The following is a 19,008-nucleotide window of genomic DNA, read 5'->3' on the forward strand; positions in this document are numbered from 1 at the left end:
GAATCGGCCGAAACCAGGAAGCGGCGGCCGCCATTTTGTGTATTTCACTCTGAAAAAAAAGAGTGAAAACAAGGAAAGGGGGCAATGAGGAGAGTTACAGACCCCCTTACATTTGTGAGGGGGTCAAAGAAGGACAGAAAAGTACAAAAAAAACATTTATTGATTTTAAAAAAAATCACGGGGTACGCGTACGGTAAGCTCACGGTAAGCGTACGGTAAAAAAAATAAAAATAAATAAATGAAAATCAGATTTAAGAGTTTAGAAATTAGGGAGCTCTAAAAAGAGCTGTTGTGTTTATGGAGTCATTTTTTTAGTGGTACCTACAAGTAAGTACCGATGCAGAGTCTAAGGTTCAAGAGGAAGACTCTGTTCCCTTCATCATTGAAGTGCACACCATCTCCTCTATAAATGTCTTGCATGTCGTAACGCAAGTTGTTGTGGTAAATGGCAACCATACCATAGTCACGGAGGAAAGCAGAAACAGATTTGTTGACGTGCTTTCTTGCTTTGTCAATCTGTGGACAGAAATGATTGGACCAGTTCCATTTTTGCCTTTGGCATATGTTGGAAAACACAAAGGCAGTTTTAGGGAAAAGTGTAAACAGTTGTGCAAAGGTGTCCTTCATAAGCATTTCCAGACCTACCCCAGTCAAAGTGCCTAGGTCATTGCCACCACAGTGCACTATTATGAGGTCAGGGTGTTGGATTTGCATGAAGGATTTCACCAATGGCATCAATTGGTGCCACTTTAACCCTCTCTGACCAATCCATTTAATGTCTACATTTGGCAAAGCAAGGTCTCTCACCATATCTGTTTTCTCTGCAAACTTTTCACTCCAGAAGACATAGCTGTGCCCTACAATCCACACTGTGAACATCTTCAAAGGAGAACTGGATGCACTCAGGAGGTGTCTTTCAGTAGAATGGCAATATGAAAAGAAAGACAGTTTGGAAATGGAGGCATACATATTTTTTACAAAACAAAAAGAACTGATTGGCTGTTTCATACCATTCTAGAAAAAAAACTAGGCTGTATGTGAAAATTAATAGAAGCATGTTTTGTATTGGTACAAAAAAATGTGTAACCAAAGAACAGTACTATGGATTTGCAGTTAGGATTGAAAAGTCAAGCACTCTTGCTCTGTGGAATTGAAACATTGTGTGTCGAACTTCTGACCTAACTGCACACAGCAGTGTTCCATGAGCTGTTGCTATGGTAGCAGGCAGAAGTCAAGTTGGGGGAAGGGTACTAGGCAGAAGTCAAGTTGGGGGCAGGGTACTTTTGGAAAAGGGTTGGTTTTCAACCAATAGAAATGTGTCATTACATTTGAAAAAAAGGGGGAAGCACTGAGATTTGAAACTTACATGTATATGTGTGGAAAAATAGAGGGAAAGTTTGCCATTATCTGGTTCTGCTGAGAGGAGAGAGGTGTACAGAACAGAGATCCTGGCTCTGATAATCTGCTGTTTGAGTGACACATTTCTTTCACAACTAACTAATTTTAAAGGTGAGTTTACAGTTTGAGAGGGGATGTATGTGGTAACTTAAGAAATGAATAATAGAAATGGGAATTGTTTTTGTTGTAGTTACACATGGTGGATTCATAATGTGTCAGTCTGTAAAAGAGATTTTCACTTGGCCCGAAAAAAAAAGAGCAGTAAGTGTGCTTTCAAATTGGCAAAGAAATTTCGTTTTGGCACTAATGTGAAAACATGACTCTGTGTCCATAGAAGAATTATAGGCAGAAATTTATTGCGTCTTGCTCTGGTGATTTCACAGTTGCAGTAGATGGAAAAGAGGAGCGAATTTTTGGGGGAAGAAGCAGAGGCTTAGCACACACCCATGTGCTTGCCATGTATAGTCATGCACAGTAATTAGAAGCGAGTGGGGTTTTCAGGTTTAAGTCTGTAATGCAAATACATTCAGCATCACTAAGGCTGGTTGCTCCTGCTGGAGTGTAGGCAGTCACAGAGAATACACACGGTGGTGGTCTGAAAAAAAAACAGCTTGGACATGTGCATTTAAATAAATTTAAAAAAAAGGTTTCAGAATGTGTCAGTCTGTAAAAGTGATTTCAAAGTGTAAAAAGAGATTTTCACTTGGCCCAAAAAAAAAAGAGCAGTAAGTGTGCTTTCAAATTGGCAAAGAAATTTCGTTTTGGCACTAATGTGAAAACATGACTCTGTGTGCATAGAAGAATTATAGGCAGAAATTTATTGCGTCTTGCTCTGGTGATTTCACAGTTCCAGTAGATGGAAAAGAGGAGCGAATGTTTGGGGGAAGAAGCAGAGGGTTAGCACACACCCATGTGCTTGCCATGTATAGTCATGCACAGTAATTAGAAGCGAGTGGGGTTTTCAGGTTTAAGTCTGTAATGCAAATACATTCAGCATCACTAAGGCTGGTTGCCCCTGCTGGAGTGTAGGCAGTCACAGAGAATACACACGGTGGTGGTCTGAAAAAAAAACAGCTTGGACATGTGCATTTAAATAAATTTAAAAAAAAGGTTTCAGAATGTGTCAGTCTGTAAAAGTGATTTCAAAGTGTAAAAAGAGATTTTCACTTGGCCCAAAAAAAAAAGAGCAGTAAGTGTGCTTTCAAATTGGCAAAGAAATTTCGATTTGGCACTAATGTGAAAACATGACTCTGTGTGCATAGAAGAATTATAGGCAGAAATTTATTGCGTCTTGCTCTGGTGATTTCACAGTTGCAGTAGATGGAAAAGAGGAGCGAATTTTTGGGGGAAGAAGCAGAGGGTTAGCACACACCCATGTGCTTGCCATGTATAGTCATGCACAGTAATTAGAAGCGAGTGGGGTTTTCAGGTTTAAGTCTGTAATGCAAATACATTCAGCATCACTAAGGCTGGTTGCCCCTGCTGGAGTGTAGGCAGTCACAGAGAATACACACGGTGGTGGTCTGAAAAAAAAACAGCTTGGACATGTGCATTTAAATAAATTTAAAAAAAAGGTTTCAGAATGTGTCAGTCTGTAAAAGTGATTTCAAAGTGTAAAAAGAGATTTTCACTTGGCCCAAAAAAAAAAGAGCAGTAAGTGTGCTTTCAAATTGGCAAAGAAATTTCGTTTTGGCACTAATGTGAAAACATGACTCTGTGTGCATAGAAGAATTATAGGCAGAAATGTATTGCGTCTTGCTCTGGTGATTTCACAGTTGCAGTAGATGGAAAAGAGGAGCGAATTTTTGGGGGAAGAAGCAGAGGGTTAGCACACACCCATGTGCTTGCCATGTATAGTCATGCACAGTAATTAGAAGCGAGTGGGGTTTTCAGGTTTAAGTCTGTAATGCAAATACATTCAGCATCACTATGGCTGGTTGCCCCTGCTGGGGTGTAGGCAGTCACAGAGAATACACACGGTGGTGGTCTGAAAAAAAAACAGCTTGGACATGTGCATATAAATAAATTTAAAAAAAAGGTTTCAGAATGTGTCAGTCTGTAAAAGTGATTTCAAAGTGTAAAAAGAGATTTTCACTTGGCCCAAAAAAAAAAGAGCAGTAAGTGTGCTTTCAAATTGGCAATGAAATTTCGTTTTGGCACTAATGTGAAAACATGACTCTGTGTGCATAGAAGAATTATAGGCAGAAATTTATTGCGTCTTGCTCTGGTGATTTCACAGTTGCAGTAGATGGAAAAGAGGAGCGAATTTTTGGGGGAAGAAGCAGAGGCTTAGCACACACCCATGTGCTTGCCATGTATAGTCATGCACAGTAATTAGAAGCGAGTGGGGTTTTCAGGTTTAAGTCTGTAATGCAAATACATTCAGCATCACTAAGGCTGGTTGCCCCTGCTGGAGTGTAGGCAGTCACAGAGAATACACACGGTGGTGGTCTGAAAAAAAAACAGCTTGGACATGTGCATTTAAATAAATTTAAAAAAAAGGTTTCAGAATGTGTCAGTCTGTAAAAGTGATTTCAAAGTGTAAAAAGAGATTTTCACTTGGCCCAAAAAAAAAAGAGCAGTAAGTGTGCTTTCAAATTGGCAAAGAAATTTCGTTTTGGCACTAATGTGAAAACATGACTCTGTGTCCATAGAAGAATTATAGGCAGAAATTTATTGCGTCTTGCTCTGGTGATTTCACAGTTGCAGTAGATGGAAAAGAGGAGCGAATTTTTGGGGGAAGAAGCAGAGGCTTAGCACACACCCATGTGCTTGCCATGTATAGTCATGCACAGTAATTAGAAGCGAGTGGGGTTTTCAGGTTTAAGTCTGTAATGCAAATACATTCAGCATCACTAAGGCTGGTTGCTCCTGCTGGAGTGTAGGCAGTCACAGAGAATAAACACGGTGGTGGTCTGAAAAAAAAACAGCTTGGACATGTGCATTTAAATAAATTTAAAAAAAAGGTTTCAGAATGTGTCAGTCTGTAAAAGTGATTTCAAAGTGTAAAAAGAGATTTTCACTTGGCCCAAAAAAAAAAGAGCAGTAAGTGTGCTTTCAAATTGGCAAAGAAATTTCGTTTTGGCACTAATGTGAAAACATGACTCTGTGTGCATAGAAGAATTATAGGCAGAAATGTATTGCGTCTTGCTCTGGTGATTTCACAGTTGCAGTAGATGGAAAAGAGGAGCGAATTTTTGGGGGAAGAAGCAGAGGCTTAGCACACACCCATGTGCTTGCAATGTATAGTCATGCACAGTAATTAGAAGCGAGTGGGGTTTTCAGGTTTAAGTCTGTAATGCAAATACATTCAGCATCACTAAGGCTGGTTGCCCCTGCTGGAGTGTAGGCAGTCACAGAGAATACACACGGTGGTGGTCTGAAAAAAAAACAGCTTGGACATGTGCATTTAAATAAATTTAAAAAAAAGGTTTCAGAATGTGTCAGTCTGTAAAAGTGATTTCAAAGTGTAAAAAGAGATTATCACTTGGCCCGAAAAAAAAAGAGCAGTAAGTGTGCTTTCAAATTGGCAAAGAAATTTCGTTTTGGCACTAATGTGAAAACATGACTCTGTGTGCATAGAAGAATTATAGGCAGAAATTTATTGCGTTTTGCTCTGGTGATTTCACAGTTGCAGTAGATGGAAAAGAGGAGCGAATTTTTGGGGGAAGAAGCAGAGGCTTAGCACACACCCATGTGCTTGCCATGTATAGTCATGCACAGTAATTAGAAGCGAGTGGGGTTTTCAGGTTTAAGTCTGTAATGCAAATACATTCAGCATCACTAAGGCTGGTTGCCCCTGCTGGAGTGTAGGCAGTCACAGAGAATACACACGGTGGTGGTCTGAAAAAAAAACAGCTTGGACATGTGCATTTAAATAAATTTAAAAAAAAGGTTTCAGAATGTGTCAGTCTGTAAAAGTGATTTCAAAGTGTAAAAAGAGATTATCACTTGGCCCGAAAAAAAAAGAGCAGTAAGTGTGCTTTCAAATTGGCAAAGAAATTTCGTTTTGGCACTAATGTGAAAACATGACTCTGTGTGCATAGAAGAATTATAGGCAGAAATTTATTGCGTTTTGCTCTGGTGATTTCACAGTTGCAGTAGATGGAAAAGAGGAGCGAATTTTTGGGGGAAGAAGCAGAGGCTTAGCACACACCCATGTGCTTGCCATGTATAGTCATGCACAGTAATTAGAAGCGAGTGGGGTTTTCAGGTTTAAGTCTGTAATGCAAATATATTCAGCATCACTAAGGCTGGTTGCCCCTGCTGGAGTGTAGGCAGTCACAGAGAATACACACGGTGGTGGAATGAAAAAAAAAACCAGGTTGGACATGTGCATTTAAATAAATTTTAAAAAAAGGTTTCAGAATGTGTCAGTCTGTAAAAGTGATTTCAAAGTGTAAAAAGAGATTTTCACTTGGCCCGAAAAAAAAAGTGCAGTAAGTGTGCTTTCAAATTGGCAAAGAAATTTCGTTTTGGCACTAATGTGATAACATGACTCTGTGTGCATAGAAGAATTATAGGCAGAAATTTATTGCGTCTTCCTCTGGTGATTTCACAGTTGCAGTAGATGGAAAAGAGGAGCGAATTTTTGGGGGAAAAAGCAGAGGCTTAGCACACACCCATGTGCTTGCCATGTATAGTCATGCACAGTAATTAGAAGCGAGTGGGGTTTTCAGGTTTAAGTCTGTAATGCAAATATATTCAGCATCACTAAGGCTGGTTGCCCCTGCTGGAGTGTAGGCAGTCACAGAGAATACACACGGTGGTGATCTGAAAAAAAAAAAAAGCTTGGACATGTGCATTTAAATAAATTTTAAAAAAAGAGCAGTTTGTGTGCATTCAAAATGGCAAAGAAATTTCGTTTTGTGACTGTTGTGAAAAGAAATGTAGTAATATATTTAAATACAATAAAGGATTTTTTTTTTTAGTTTTTTTCAGGTATTGCTGAAGAACAGTGAACAAAATTTAAGATGCCTACAAAATCTCGAGTTCAAAAAACGCTAAAAAAAAAACTATATTTGAGGACAACTGGAGGACCAAAGTTAGTAGAAGATGCTGATGTTGGGAAAAAGAAAAAATCTTCTGGTAAGCAAAAAAAACAATTCCTAAACAAAATATTGAAAACAAACAAAAATGTACAAAATGTCTGTTCTCGGAAAAATGTAACAAAACCTACAGAACAGCAAAAAATTGAGGATTTAGTTAATGCAAATATACCTTCTGCAATTGAAAAGTTTAACATAAACAGAAAAACAGCATTTAAAGAGATACGTAGAAAAATGTTTCAGAGAAGAGTTATGTCCAATTTGATAAAGGATATAAAGAAATATAAGCAAAAGGCTAAATATTATAAGAGAAAAAAAGAAATTGAAGCCATTGCAGCAAAAGCATTAGAATTAAAAAGGAAACTATTCATATTAATTTTGAATAGGATGCGTACATTAGATAAAATGGTTAATGTACTGAAATCACAAAGCAAAAGCAAAAGAGTAGTGAACAGAACAAACTTTTGTAAAGTGTTTTTAGGAAAGTGGATGCATAGTTCAAGTAGTGAACCTTTTTTTAATGAAGAAAGCTATTTTCAAAGTAATAGTTTGCTGCATGCAGTTGACACCAGAGGTCGTTCATACGAAGTAAAAAATGGTTGCATAATGGAGAAGGAGATAATGGTTCCAAGAGATGAGGTACAAGTGATGGCAGATGAGGCAATGGGGAGACGTCCTAAAGCCCCAGTGTACACTTGGAATTGTAGTAGTATTTGCACTGTGCGTCAGGAATCTATTGACAGATTTCGAGAGTTTCTAAGAGAATATAGTAAAAAAAGTGTAAAACAAAAGATTAAGGTGCTTCAAAGTCTGGATCCATGCAGAGTGAGAGAGAATACTGGTTTGCAGGGTCATTCTCTTGCTTGTCTATCTAGAAAAGTGTGCAATAGTGTTTTCCATCATTTTAGGATGCTGGCTGTTCATCATACTGAAATGAGAAAGTTTGTGAGACGGTTGTATTTTGCCAAAAGTCCAGCAATAAAGTTAAATGAATTGAATAGGGCTCTGTTCCGAGGAACGGTATCAGATGTAGAGAAGGTTGTTGATGAAATTCAGTTTTGTTACTTTGGTCCTGAACAAAACAGTGCAGAGAAGGACACAGTAAATGAGGCAGAAGTGGAAGAGAATGTAGAACCCTCTGTAAGTAACACATTTAATGATCACATAACAAAATTTGCAATAGTCTCTAATGAAAGACCAAATGTTACTTGTATTTGTTGCCGCAGAACTCATTATAGAAAACAAACTAGGAATGTTGATCTCTACAGAAAGAGTGAAAATGAAGATAATTATAAGTGGATGGATTTTGCCACATATATATTTCTTGAAAATTGTTTTGAATTGGGTGAAGATCAGCGTATTTGTAAATACTGCTACAACAAGTTAGAGGAAAATAGAATGCCGACCAGAGCTGTACATAATAATTTAGAATTGGATGCTATTCCTGCTGAACTTTCTGAATTAAATACATATGAGTCTATACTCATTCAATGTGTTCATCCGTTCCAGACCATAGTACGTATGGAGCCCAAAACTGGTAAATTACCTCCTTCAGATTTACTGAGAGGTTTAAAAGGTAGAGTGGTGTATTTGCCCTTGGATTTGAAAAAAAATATGGAAACTATTGATGCGGATACTTTGGAAACTGAACCATTAATTATTCTGGTTAATGGTGTCCCTACAAAGAATAAGAAGATTTGGCAGGAGCTGGTAGATGTGCGGAAAGTACAAAGAGCAAATTTGTATTTGAAAAAAAATAACAAATGGTATGAATCAATTTATATACAAGAAGAAGAAGAAGAAGAAGAAGATTTACAAGGAGACACAGAAACACCAACTGGACAAATTGAAAAAGTGGACAAGTCAAAGGAAGAAGAAATTTATGAACATTTTAGCATACATCCTCTCCATTCGAAAGAAGTTATGGGAGACAATATTGATCTCTTTCAGATGAAGAAAGCAAAAGGAAATCCCGTGAGTGTATGGGAGGAGAGCTTGGAAGCTCGATGTTTTCCCCAGCTGTTTCCTACAGGAAAAGGAGGACGATACGATGAACGTCCAGAACAGATTCCAGCTTCTGAGTATCGGACTACAAGACTATATGCTGAAGATCCCAGATTTCGACAAAGTATCCCTTATTTGTTCCATCTTTTATTTGAAAGCGACTTGTCTGCACTGTCTTATGCAGTAAATCACATTTTAAAAAGTGGAGTACATTTACAAAATGTGTCTGCTAAGGATTTTATGGAGAAAGTGCAGCACCGAGATGATCATTTGGAAACACAACTGATCAATCTGATGGCTTGTCAGCGTGGGACAAATGAATATTGGTACCGACGCCATGGTGAACTAAAATGCATGTTACGCAACTTAGGAACACCAACATGGTTCCTTACCCTAAGCTGCGCCGAGTACGCTTGGGATGATTTACTGGATTTTCTACGAGAGGCCAATTCAAACATTGAAAACATCGAATACAAGACAGCAGGAGAACTGTGCTCATTGGATCCGGTTAATGTTTGCAGATATTTCAATCATAGATTTGAGGCTATGATGTCCTTCATCTGCAATAAAAAAAATCCACCCCTTGGAGAAGTAGTGGATTTCTTTTGGAGAAAAGAGTACCAGGCAAGAGGTGCTCCTCATATTCATATGCTGCTGTGGATCAAGGATGCCCCAAAGTTTGGAACAGATACTGATGAAGCAGTGTTATCTTACATTGAAGAATATGCAACATGTGCTATACCTAAAAGCACAGAAGAGAACAAGTTAAAAGAGCAAGTTCTACGTTTCCAAAGTCATCGGTGTGGAAAATACTGTCGACGGAAATACAAGAGCAAAGAAAAATACTACACTAAATGTCGATTTGGATTTCCTAGACCTGTTCTTACAAATGGAAGAGTCAACAGTTTTATGTCAGCTGTGAGACATACTATCACAAGAAAATCACCTAAGAATACCTACAACCTTAAAAGAAAAGAAGAATCAAAAAATATAAATGACTACAACCCAGTCATTTTATCCATGTGGAACGCTAACATGGATATACAGTATGTTGCTGACAATTCCATTGCTGTTGCTCGATATGTAACGTCTTACATTACGAAATCAGAAAAAACAGAATTGAAGGAAATGTGGGAAGAGATTTCTCACGAGAAGACTGTCAGTAAGAAGCTGTACAGTTTCAGTTTGAAGATGTTATCGCATCGAGAAATTGGATCCTACGAATGTTCAGATAGGTTATCTTCTGCAAGTCTCTACTCGAAGTCAAGAAGAATAATTTGGGCAAGTTTAGGCCTTGCAGCAATGAGAAATCGGGTACTGAAATCTGTTGGAGAAATTGAATATTTGGCTGAGAATGACCCAGAAAGTACAGACATATTGAAAACAAACATGTTGGACACATATTATCCCAAGAGAAGTCATCATCTGGAGAACATGTGTCTCTATGAAGTGCTGCAGAACTACATTTATTCACGGAAAGCTGCAGAAGACATCAACAGTGGAAAATATAAAGTTGTTGGTGAAGAAGGATGTTTGGTGAAGCAAACCAAAGGAAGTTTGATAAATCACCGGAAGCTGAGTTGCGACACTACCGACAAGAAAGAATTTTACTACTTGGCTCTTTTACAGTTGTTTAAACCATGGCGTACAGAGGATGAACTACTGGGAGAATTCCAGAGCTATGAAGATTCTTTTAATGCTTGCAAAGACAGCATACAATGCAGTACATTCTCAACTTATCTGCAAATGTTAAATGAAGAAATTGAACAGGAAACTACAATTGCAGCAGAAATAGCTAGAGACAGTTCTCAGGACAGCCAAAGTTCAGGAACATACAGTCAAGATCCCCTAGGACAACCAATCGTTGAAAATGAAGCATCAATAGCCATGAATGAAGTGGAAACGGCTATGAATCAAGCTCAAGAAGAATTTATAGACTTAGAAAATTTGGAAAGACAACTGAATCAAGAGCAGCAACAAATTTATGAAGAGATCAAAAACAAAATTGATCACGGATTTCTACATATCAAAAAAGAGTGCTCATGCACATCATTTCATCCAATCAGGATGTATGTAAGCGGACAAGCTGGCACTGGAAAAAGTTTCCTAATTAAAGTCATCAGAAGCTACCTAAAGCAAAAAACGGATTCTACTTTGTCTTGTGTGGTTACTGCTCCAACTGGGTTAGCAGCATATAACATAAAAGGAATCACCTTACATCGTTTGCTAATGTTACCAGTGGAGCATGAGAACAAAATACAATTCAACAAGCTAACTGGAGAAGCATCCTTAGAAGTGTCAAGAGTATTGAAGAAGATGCAAGTTCTCATTATTGATGAGGTGAGCATGGTATCAAACTTAATGCTTGCCTTTGTGCATTTAAGAATGCAGCAAATTTTGAAGACAGACTATGACGTGTTATTTGGTGGAAAACACGTCATAGTTTTTGGGGATCTTTTGCAACTTACTCCAGTTAAAGGACAACCAGTGTTTAATACTGTGACACATGAAGACACGAAGAAGTCATTGGGAAGCATTGGAAATACAAATATTTGGTCCTTCTTTGAGTACAAGGAACTTACAACTAATATGAGGCAAGCAAACGATGAAGAATATGGAAGTATTCTGAAAGATATCAGAATTGGACTACTCACAGAAGTTGGCAAAAAAGCATTACAGAGTCGGCTGTTACATAACTTATTTCCAAAGGAAGAAATAGTTGCAGAGAAAATATACAAGAATATTGCAGAAAACAAAAGTGTCATCTGCTTAATGCCAACTCTACGTGAATGCTCAATATTTAATGAGGAGCTTTTGAAATTGGAAAATGAAGACATCATGAAATTGGAAGCAGTGGACAAAATTGAGGATGGAAGAATTACTGTCACAGTAACAGGCAAACTGAAAAATAAATTGGACTCACTAGAGAAGAATATCTCCAAAACAGCAGGATTAGAAAAAAATCTATATGTTTGCATGAACTGTAGAGTGTTTTTAAGGAGAAATTTGGATGTTGAAAAAGGCTTAGTGAATGGAGCGATGGGAAGAGTTGTGGGTTTTATTAATTATCAGAAAAAAGATGGAATTGAATGTTTAAAAATAAAATTTGATCAGATAGAGGAAGTTAAAGACATTTGTCGTTGTTCAGTTCGTTTCATGCTTGTGAAAGACTTATATGTACGTAGGAAGCAGTTTCCGTTTTCACTAGCATATGCTGTAACTATCCACAAGTCTCAAGGATTGACTGTAGATTGTGCATTTGTGAACATTGGTTCAACTGTGTTCAAAGAAGGTATGGCATATGTAGCTTTGTCACGAGTCAAAACATTATCAGGTTTATTCATGATTGACTTTGATGATTCAAAAGTTAGTGCTGATACAAACTGTGTAAAGGAGTATAATAGATTAAGAAGAACCTATGCTCCTCATTTAGGTCAGTATCCTGTGTTGGAGAAACGTGTAGTTTCTCGTAAAAGGAGAAATGAGAATATCTGTAATGAAGATGTAGAGAAGAGGAAAAAAAAGAGGAGTGATGTAATTGCAAGCAAAAAGAATAAGGAAAATGAAGAACAGGTTGTAGGATGTCATTTTGAAAATAGCTCTCGTGTCAACTGCTACGCTAATGTAGTGCTGAATGTTGTATTTCATCTGGAAAGTTTGCAAGAGCAGATAATAGTAAATCAGGGAAAAAGATTCTGTTCAGAGCTCAGTCTCCTTTTTCAAAAGCTGAGTAAAGATAAAACTCAAATAGAAAGTGCTACTGACATTAGAAAACTTTTAGATGTATGTTCAGGACGAACACAGTTTTCTCAAAATGTACAGCAAGACGCACAGGAATTCTTGTTGTTTTTTCTTCAGGTAGTGGAAGAAGAAGGAGTTCCCATTGACATTTTTTTTGGTCTCTCTTATAAATGGGAACATAGTTGTGAAAATTGTTATAATATATGTGGCTCTATTGTTGATAATGAAAGGTTTATTTATTTGACATTGCCAGAGAGTAAAACAGTCACTTTTGCAAAATTAGTTAAAGATGCTAATCATAGCATGAAATGTGGTGAGTGTAATTCTGACATGTTTTCAACATTAATTTTAAGGGAATACGGACAGTATGTAATTTTAATGATGCAACGATGTAGAGCTGATGGTTCAAAATTGGATACTTTAATAAAGAAGTTTACAGGACAGCAATTATCAATTTCAGGAAAAACTTTTGTAACTGTTGCAATAATTTTCCATGATGGACCTACTGTTACTTCTGGACATTACACAGTTTATCTTAAATGTGAAAAAGGCTGGACACTGTGTAATGATTCCCAATTGATTTTCAAACAACGTTTGCCTTTTGATTTAGCAAATTCCTATCTAATCTTTCTGAAACCTAAATTTTAGAGAGACTTGGCAAGATCTGGACAAAATAATTTTACCATTTTACTGGATTACCATTGCAATTTTGTAGAAAAAATATTTTTTAAAATTATCATTTGGCCTAAAGGAAAGATAACCAATTGTAATGTGGACTTTTTAAATTTTTAATGCAATTTTGAAAAACCAATAATTTAGAGATAATCGGTAACTTCTGCACATTTTAAATTTTGGAATGCTATTGGACTGCCATTGGAAATTTTTACAAAAATGATTTAAAAAATTACTATTTGGCCATGTGGAAAAGTAACCAATTCTATTGTGGACTAAATAAATTATTCAAAAAATTTTTGTGAACCAAAATGTTACAGAGAATCGGTGAGATCTGGACAGATTAAACTTTAGAATTTTAATGGTTTTCCCTTGGAAATTTATTCCAGGGAAAAAAAAAAATACAATTTGGCCTAAAGGAAATAAAATCAGATGTATTTTGGAGTTATTTGAGATATAATATTGTGATTATACTCCTGAAACAAAAATATCAGACGGTATTTTAAAGAAAAAAGTATTGTTTTTAGATGATATTTTTTTAGAATAATATGCATTTCTGTAATGATAAGTTTAAGTGAGAAGAGATTCTGGGCTTTTTTAATACAATCTTTGAGATTGTTATTTTTTTTTGCCCGCTGTAAAATGATGAATGCAATTGCTTTCACAATTTATAGTGAAATGCAATATATTCTGAAAACAGCAAAAATAAGGCAAAAATATTTTTTGGTAAAAAATGTAAATATGTGTACTGTATTATAAAATGGTTTAAAAATATTAATACTTTTTTCTTTTTTTTCAGATCGATATAGAAAATTTTCGTAAACTACAACCATTTAAAAAACTATTTTTTAAAAAAACAAATGAATAAATATTTTTTTCAGTGAGTATGGTAAGTCAATAGTAATAATTGTAGTCTCTCAAGGACCTTGTAATGTGAAAAATGATTTTTAGTGTTTTTTTTAAAAAATAAAAAAAAAGGTACGCTTACCGTACGCGTACGGTAAAAAAAAAAAAAAAAGTTTTTTAAAAAAAATGTAAAAAAAAGATGAAAGATAAGGTTGGCTCTTAAAAGAACCGTTGTGTTCATGCAGGGACAGAGGAAAGGAACCATGGGAAAATCATTCAAAGCTACAAATGTGCTGATCTATTTTGTTATTCACTAGGGAAACACTGGTCTCCCTATAACAAATTAGAGCTTTACAAAATGTGCAATGAATATCAACCTTCCGAAATCGAGGGTTCATTTCCAGAGGGCCAGCAAAAGGAGATTCTCCCCCCACAGATGAAGGGCTCACCTGAGCTGCAGAAGAAGGAGTAAGCTCTGCAGGTGATGGTCCAGGCTGAGCTGCTGTGGATGTACTGGCTCGTCTTTCTGAAGAGTTACCTCCAAAAAGTTGAGCATGTGTCCTTTTGTGTACATCCTTGAGGTGCCTCATCATGGTGTGATTCCCAAAGGAATACTTCCTGTCAGGATTACCTCTAGAAAGTACACGCTGACACAGCTTGCAAGTAACTAAGGGTGCATTCACCTTTTGCTGGCCTTCTGGAAAAGTAAAATAATCCCAAACATAAGAAGGCTTTACTTTCCTCGCTCTCTGCCTCAAGACAGTGCTGCTGGTGCTAGCCTCACTCTCAGAAGAGCTCTGCTGTTCTGCCATCGTATCCCAAAGACAAACCAGCTCCTTCTCCCAAGGGATCACAAGCAGAAATGAGGGGAATGGGTGTGGTGTAGGAGAGTTCTAGAACTGAAAGTAGTTTCAACCAATCAAAAGTTGTGTTTCATGATCACATGACCAACCGTACGCTTACGGTACGCTTACGGTACGCTTACGGCAAAAAGTACGCGTGCGCGTAAAAAAGACACGCGCTTGCGCGCATGCGCATAACAGTCATTTCCAGGCACTTCCGCGTAACGTGCGCGTGTTGCGTAAGCGCGCACGCGTCCCACGCGCAGTACGCGCGCTACGCAAAGTACGTAACTATACGCAAGCAGCGTAGATAGATTACGGACGTTGCGTAAACCGTACGCTTACCGTGAGCTTACGGTACGCGTACTATAAAAAAAAAAAAAAAAAAAAAAAAATAATCTAGAAATAAATTTTACTTGTTTATTTTAAAAAATTTATATAAAATAAATATTTAATGATTTTAAAAAATTAAGCATAGTCTTTATAAAAGGTAAAAAATTAAATAAAAAATATGTTTGAAAAAAATGAAGAAAAAAAAAAAAAATAGCATTTAAAAAACCTTGCAAATTCACTGAAAAAAACATGGGTTTCACACACGTTATAGTTAGGAATTAGCATTTAAAAAACCTTAGAAATTCACTGAAAAAACCATAGGTTTCACACACGTTATAGTTAGGAATTAGCATTTAAAAAACCTTGCAAATTCACTGAAAAAACCATAGGTTTCACACACGTTATAGTTAGGAATTAGCATTTAAAAAACCTTAGAAATTCAGTGAAAAAACCATAGGTTTCACACATGTTATAGTTAGCTGGACATTTTACTCGTAAAAAACCAATGAAATTGCCCCGTTATAGTTAGTTCAGCTAACTATAACTCGCGCGCCCGCAATGCACTGCTGATGACGTCACATATTACATCACTCATGACATGGTCAGTGACATCACTCATGACATCACTGATGACATCTCAAATGACATCACTGATGACATCACTGATGACATCATCCTTGTGATAGAGTGGCAGACCTCCTCTCACCTTAATATAAGCTTTGATACACACATTCAAAAATAGAGACTAAAAATTTCAAAACAATGGACATACCAATACCAGTTACAACAACCTCTTCAGTAATTCAAAGATCCACATACACATCCACTCATTCACCAACAGTCCTACACAGTCACTCATACATGTACTCACTCATCATATGTACTCATACATCTATACATCCTGTTACACAATGCCACTCATCCATAGAGTTACTCACACACATAGTCACTCATGCTAAAAAAGAATAAAACATACATTTACTTGCATATACAGTAATACACACACCACCATACTTACTTCTACGGAAACTTACACATACTTAGTCTTTTAAACAATCACTTATAGAAACACATACTTATTCATACAGGAACTCTTTCAATCTCTCCCTCTCATATATACTCACATATATACACCAATACTCACATATACTAGTTTAAAACATATGTAGTTACTCCTGAAGACACTATTGAGACAGTCATTCACTCACTAACACACCCATACACACACTCATCCACCCATACAGTCCTGCACACATGCTGTCTTCAACACATACAAACAGTGAGTCACTCATTCATGCATCTATGCACTACGTAATACCCCCCACCGTACCATGCAGACACTCAGACTGATACTCAAAAAACAACTAATAACCTATATAGACACCCATGTAGCTACTCACCAACCCATGCAGCCACTTATACACAAAGTGAGAGATACACTTAATCAGTCAGTTACACAATCAATTTTTCAAAAACAAATCATCCATTTAGACACTTATATACCCATTTATTCTTCCATCGACCTTGAGATATACATATATAAAACATATTTAATTTTCAGAAAAACACACATTCACTGGATGATGTCATCAGTGATGTCATCAGTGATGTCATTTGAGATGTCATCAGTGATGTCATGAGTGATGTCACTGACCATGTCATGAGTGATGTAATATGTGACGTCATCAGCAGTGCATTGCGGGCGCGCGAGTTATAGTTAGCTGAACTAACTATAACGGGGCAATTTCATTGGTTTTTTACGAGTAAAATGTCCAGCTAACTATAACATGTGTGAAACCTATGGTTTTTTCACTGAATTTCTAAGGTTTTTTAAATGCTAATTCCTAACTATAACGTGTGTGAAACCTATGGTTTTTTCAGTGAATATATATATATATATATATATATGTTTATATATATATATATTCACTGAAAAAACCATAGGTTTCAGGGGCGTTATAGTTAGCTGGACTTTTCACTTGTACAAAACCATTGAAATTCCCCCGTTATAGTTAGTTCAGCTAACTATAACTCGCGCGCCCGCAATGCACTGCTGATGACATCACATATTACATCACTCATGACATGGTCAGTGACATCACTTATGACATCACTGATGACATCTCAAATGACAGTCACTCACTCAACACAGGACAACTTAACGCGAGAGGAACGTAAAGCGTTGAAAGACTTGAGCAACAATTGTGACCTAACTATTCGGGAGGCTGACAAGGGGGGCAACATGGTGGTTATGCGTAGCCTGGACTACAATGAAGAGATCAGATCACAACTCGCAGATCCTGAATGCTATGAGCCACTTAGTATTAATCCAATTTGGGTTCTTACAGATCACATAAACACGCAACTCAGACGTTGGCATGGGCTAGGTTTAATTGATGATGACGAACTGACATTTCTGAAAGTGGATAGACCGAGGTTCCCTTGCCTATACACTTTACCCAAAATCCACAAGACTTGTCCTTTTCCCCCTGGCAGACCTATTATATCGGGTATTGGGGGCCCGACAGAGAAAATCTCGGAATATATTGACACATTTCTGAAACCCATGGTGGTTAACCTCCCCTCTTATATCAGGGACACAAAACACATTCTAAGCACTTTAGCTGATTTTACCTGGGAAGATGGGATGATCATGGTAACTTTGGATGTCACAGCGCTGTATACCAGCATTAAGAGAGAGGCAGGGATGATGGCGGTAAGAAGAATGTTATATAACAGATCAGCTACTACTTGGGAGCATACTGAAATGCTGATGGAAATGGTGACATTGCTACTAGATAATAATGTATTCCTATTTCAAGGTGACTGGTACAGATAGAAGCAGGGTGTTGCAATGGGCTCCAGATTTTCTCCTTCGTATGCCAATCTCTTCATGGGATGGTTCGAGGCGATGATGATCTGGGGCCCACTGGGCACAAACTGGAATGACTCAATATTATACTGGGGAAGGTATATTGATGATTGTTTTATGATTTGGACGGGGTCCCAAACACGACTCATCGGATTCATAGAACATCTTAATGCCAATGACCAAAATATCCGCTTCACCTCTGAACAGAGTACAAACAGAATTTCCTTCCTAGATGTGGAATTTTATGTGGAGGACGGATGCTTACAGAGTAGATTATTCAGGAAAGCAACATCATGTAATTCGGTACTCCATGCATCCAGCTCACATCCACCACACCAAATCCGGTCAATCCCATATGGAGAACTTGTCAGGGTGAGACGAAACTGTAGCACCGACACGGATTTTGAAACACATAAAAGGAGTACCCTCAAGAGATTTAAAAATTGTGGGTACACTCAGGAGGTCCTGAGAAGGGCAGAGCGGAGAATTGACTCAGTCACTAGGGTAGACACTCTGAAAGACAAAACGACATCAAACAAACAGGATAATAAGGTAAGACTGGTCACCAACTATAATGACTGGTCTGGGATCTTGAGACGTAGCCTTACTAAGCATTGGCATCTACTTAAGGCTGACAGATCGCTTAACGAGTACATCAGCAACAAACCAGACATTACTTTTAAAAGGGGGATCTCACTTAGAAATATTTTGAGTCCTAGTTATCCTATACCCAAGAACACAGACAATTGGTTGACCACGTACTTGTAAAGAACAAAGTGGAGCGGTATAGTAAGTAGTAAGTTCTTTATTCTTCGCCAACACAGCTCCGAACGTGGAGCGCAAGAATGCAGCCGCTGCTCAGGATCACCAGCTGTCAACTGTCACCAACTGACAGCTGGTGATGTCACAGCTGGTGAAGTACAACGATACGATGTCCTCGCAGAGACACGCAAAGGCATGTGACACTACGGTGTCCCCATGATGTCAATACAAGTACACAACACATCTTCCCCCTTTATGAACAGAGAGACAATGACTAACAAGGCTTAACAAAATGCCTAATCACAAATGTAATTGCTAAGTTTCGCAGGAGGTACTATCCTTCTGCCACACCTGCTGGTACTAGATGGTAGTGACTCGTCGTACCTAGGAGTGGGTGGCAAAACTCTGACAACCCTACCAGAATCCGTGCTAGGGGTGAGTGTCACGGGGTTGGGAACTTCAGTATGTGTAGTGTGTGGGTACTGTGTGG

At 37.6% G+C, this 19,008-nt stretch overlaps 1 protein-coding gene across 1 annotated transcript in view; it reads left to right on the plus strand.

The window, feature by feature from the left end:
- Window positions 1–10,269: 10,269 nt before the first annotated feature.
- Window positions 10,270–19,008, plus strand: part of LOC146789864 (uncharacterized) — a 153,288-nt gene continuing 144,549 nt past the window's right edge. Inside the window, exon 1 of the mRNA XM_085630145.1 lies at window positions 10,270–11,438. Coding sequence (XP_085486271.1) covers window positions 10,338–11,438 — 1,101 coding nt within the window. The 5' untranslated portion in view covers window positions 10,270–10,337. The remainder of the gene's footprint in view (window positions 11,439–19,008) is intronic.

The sequence above is a fragment of the Triturus cristatus genome, chromosome 10 (assembly GCF_964204655.1).
Source record: "Triturus cristatus chromosome 10, aTriCri1.1, whole genome shotgun sequence".
In the NCBI taxonomy this organism is placed as follows: domain Eukaryota; kingdom Metazoa; phylum Chordata; class Amphibia; order Caudata; family Salamandridae; genus Triturus; species Triturus cristatus.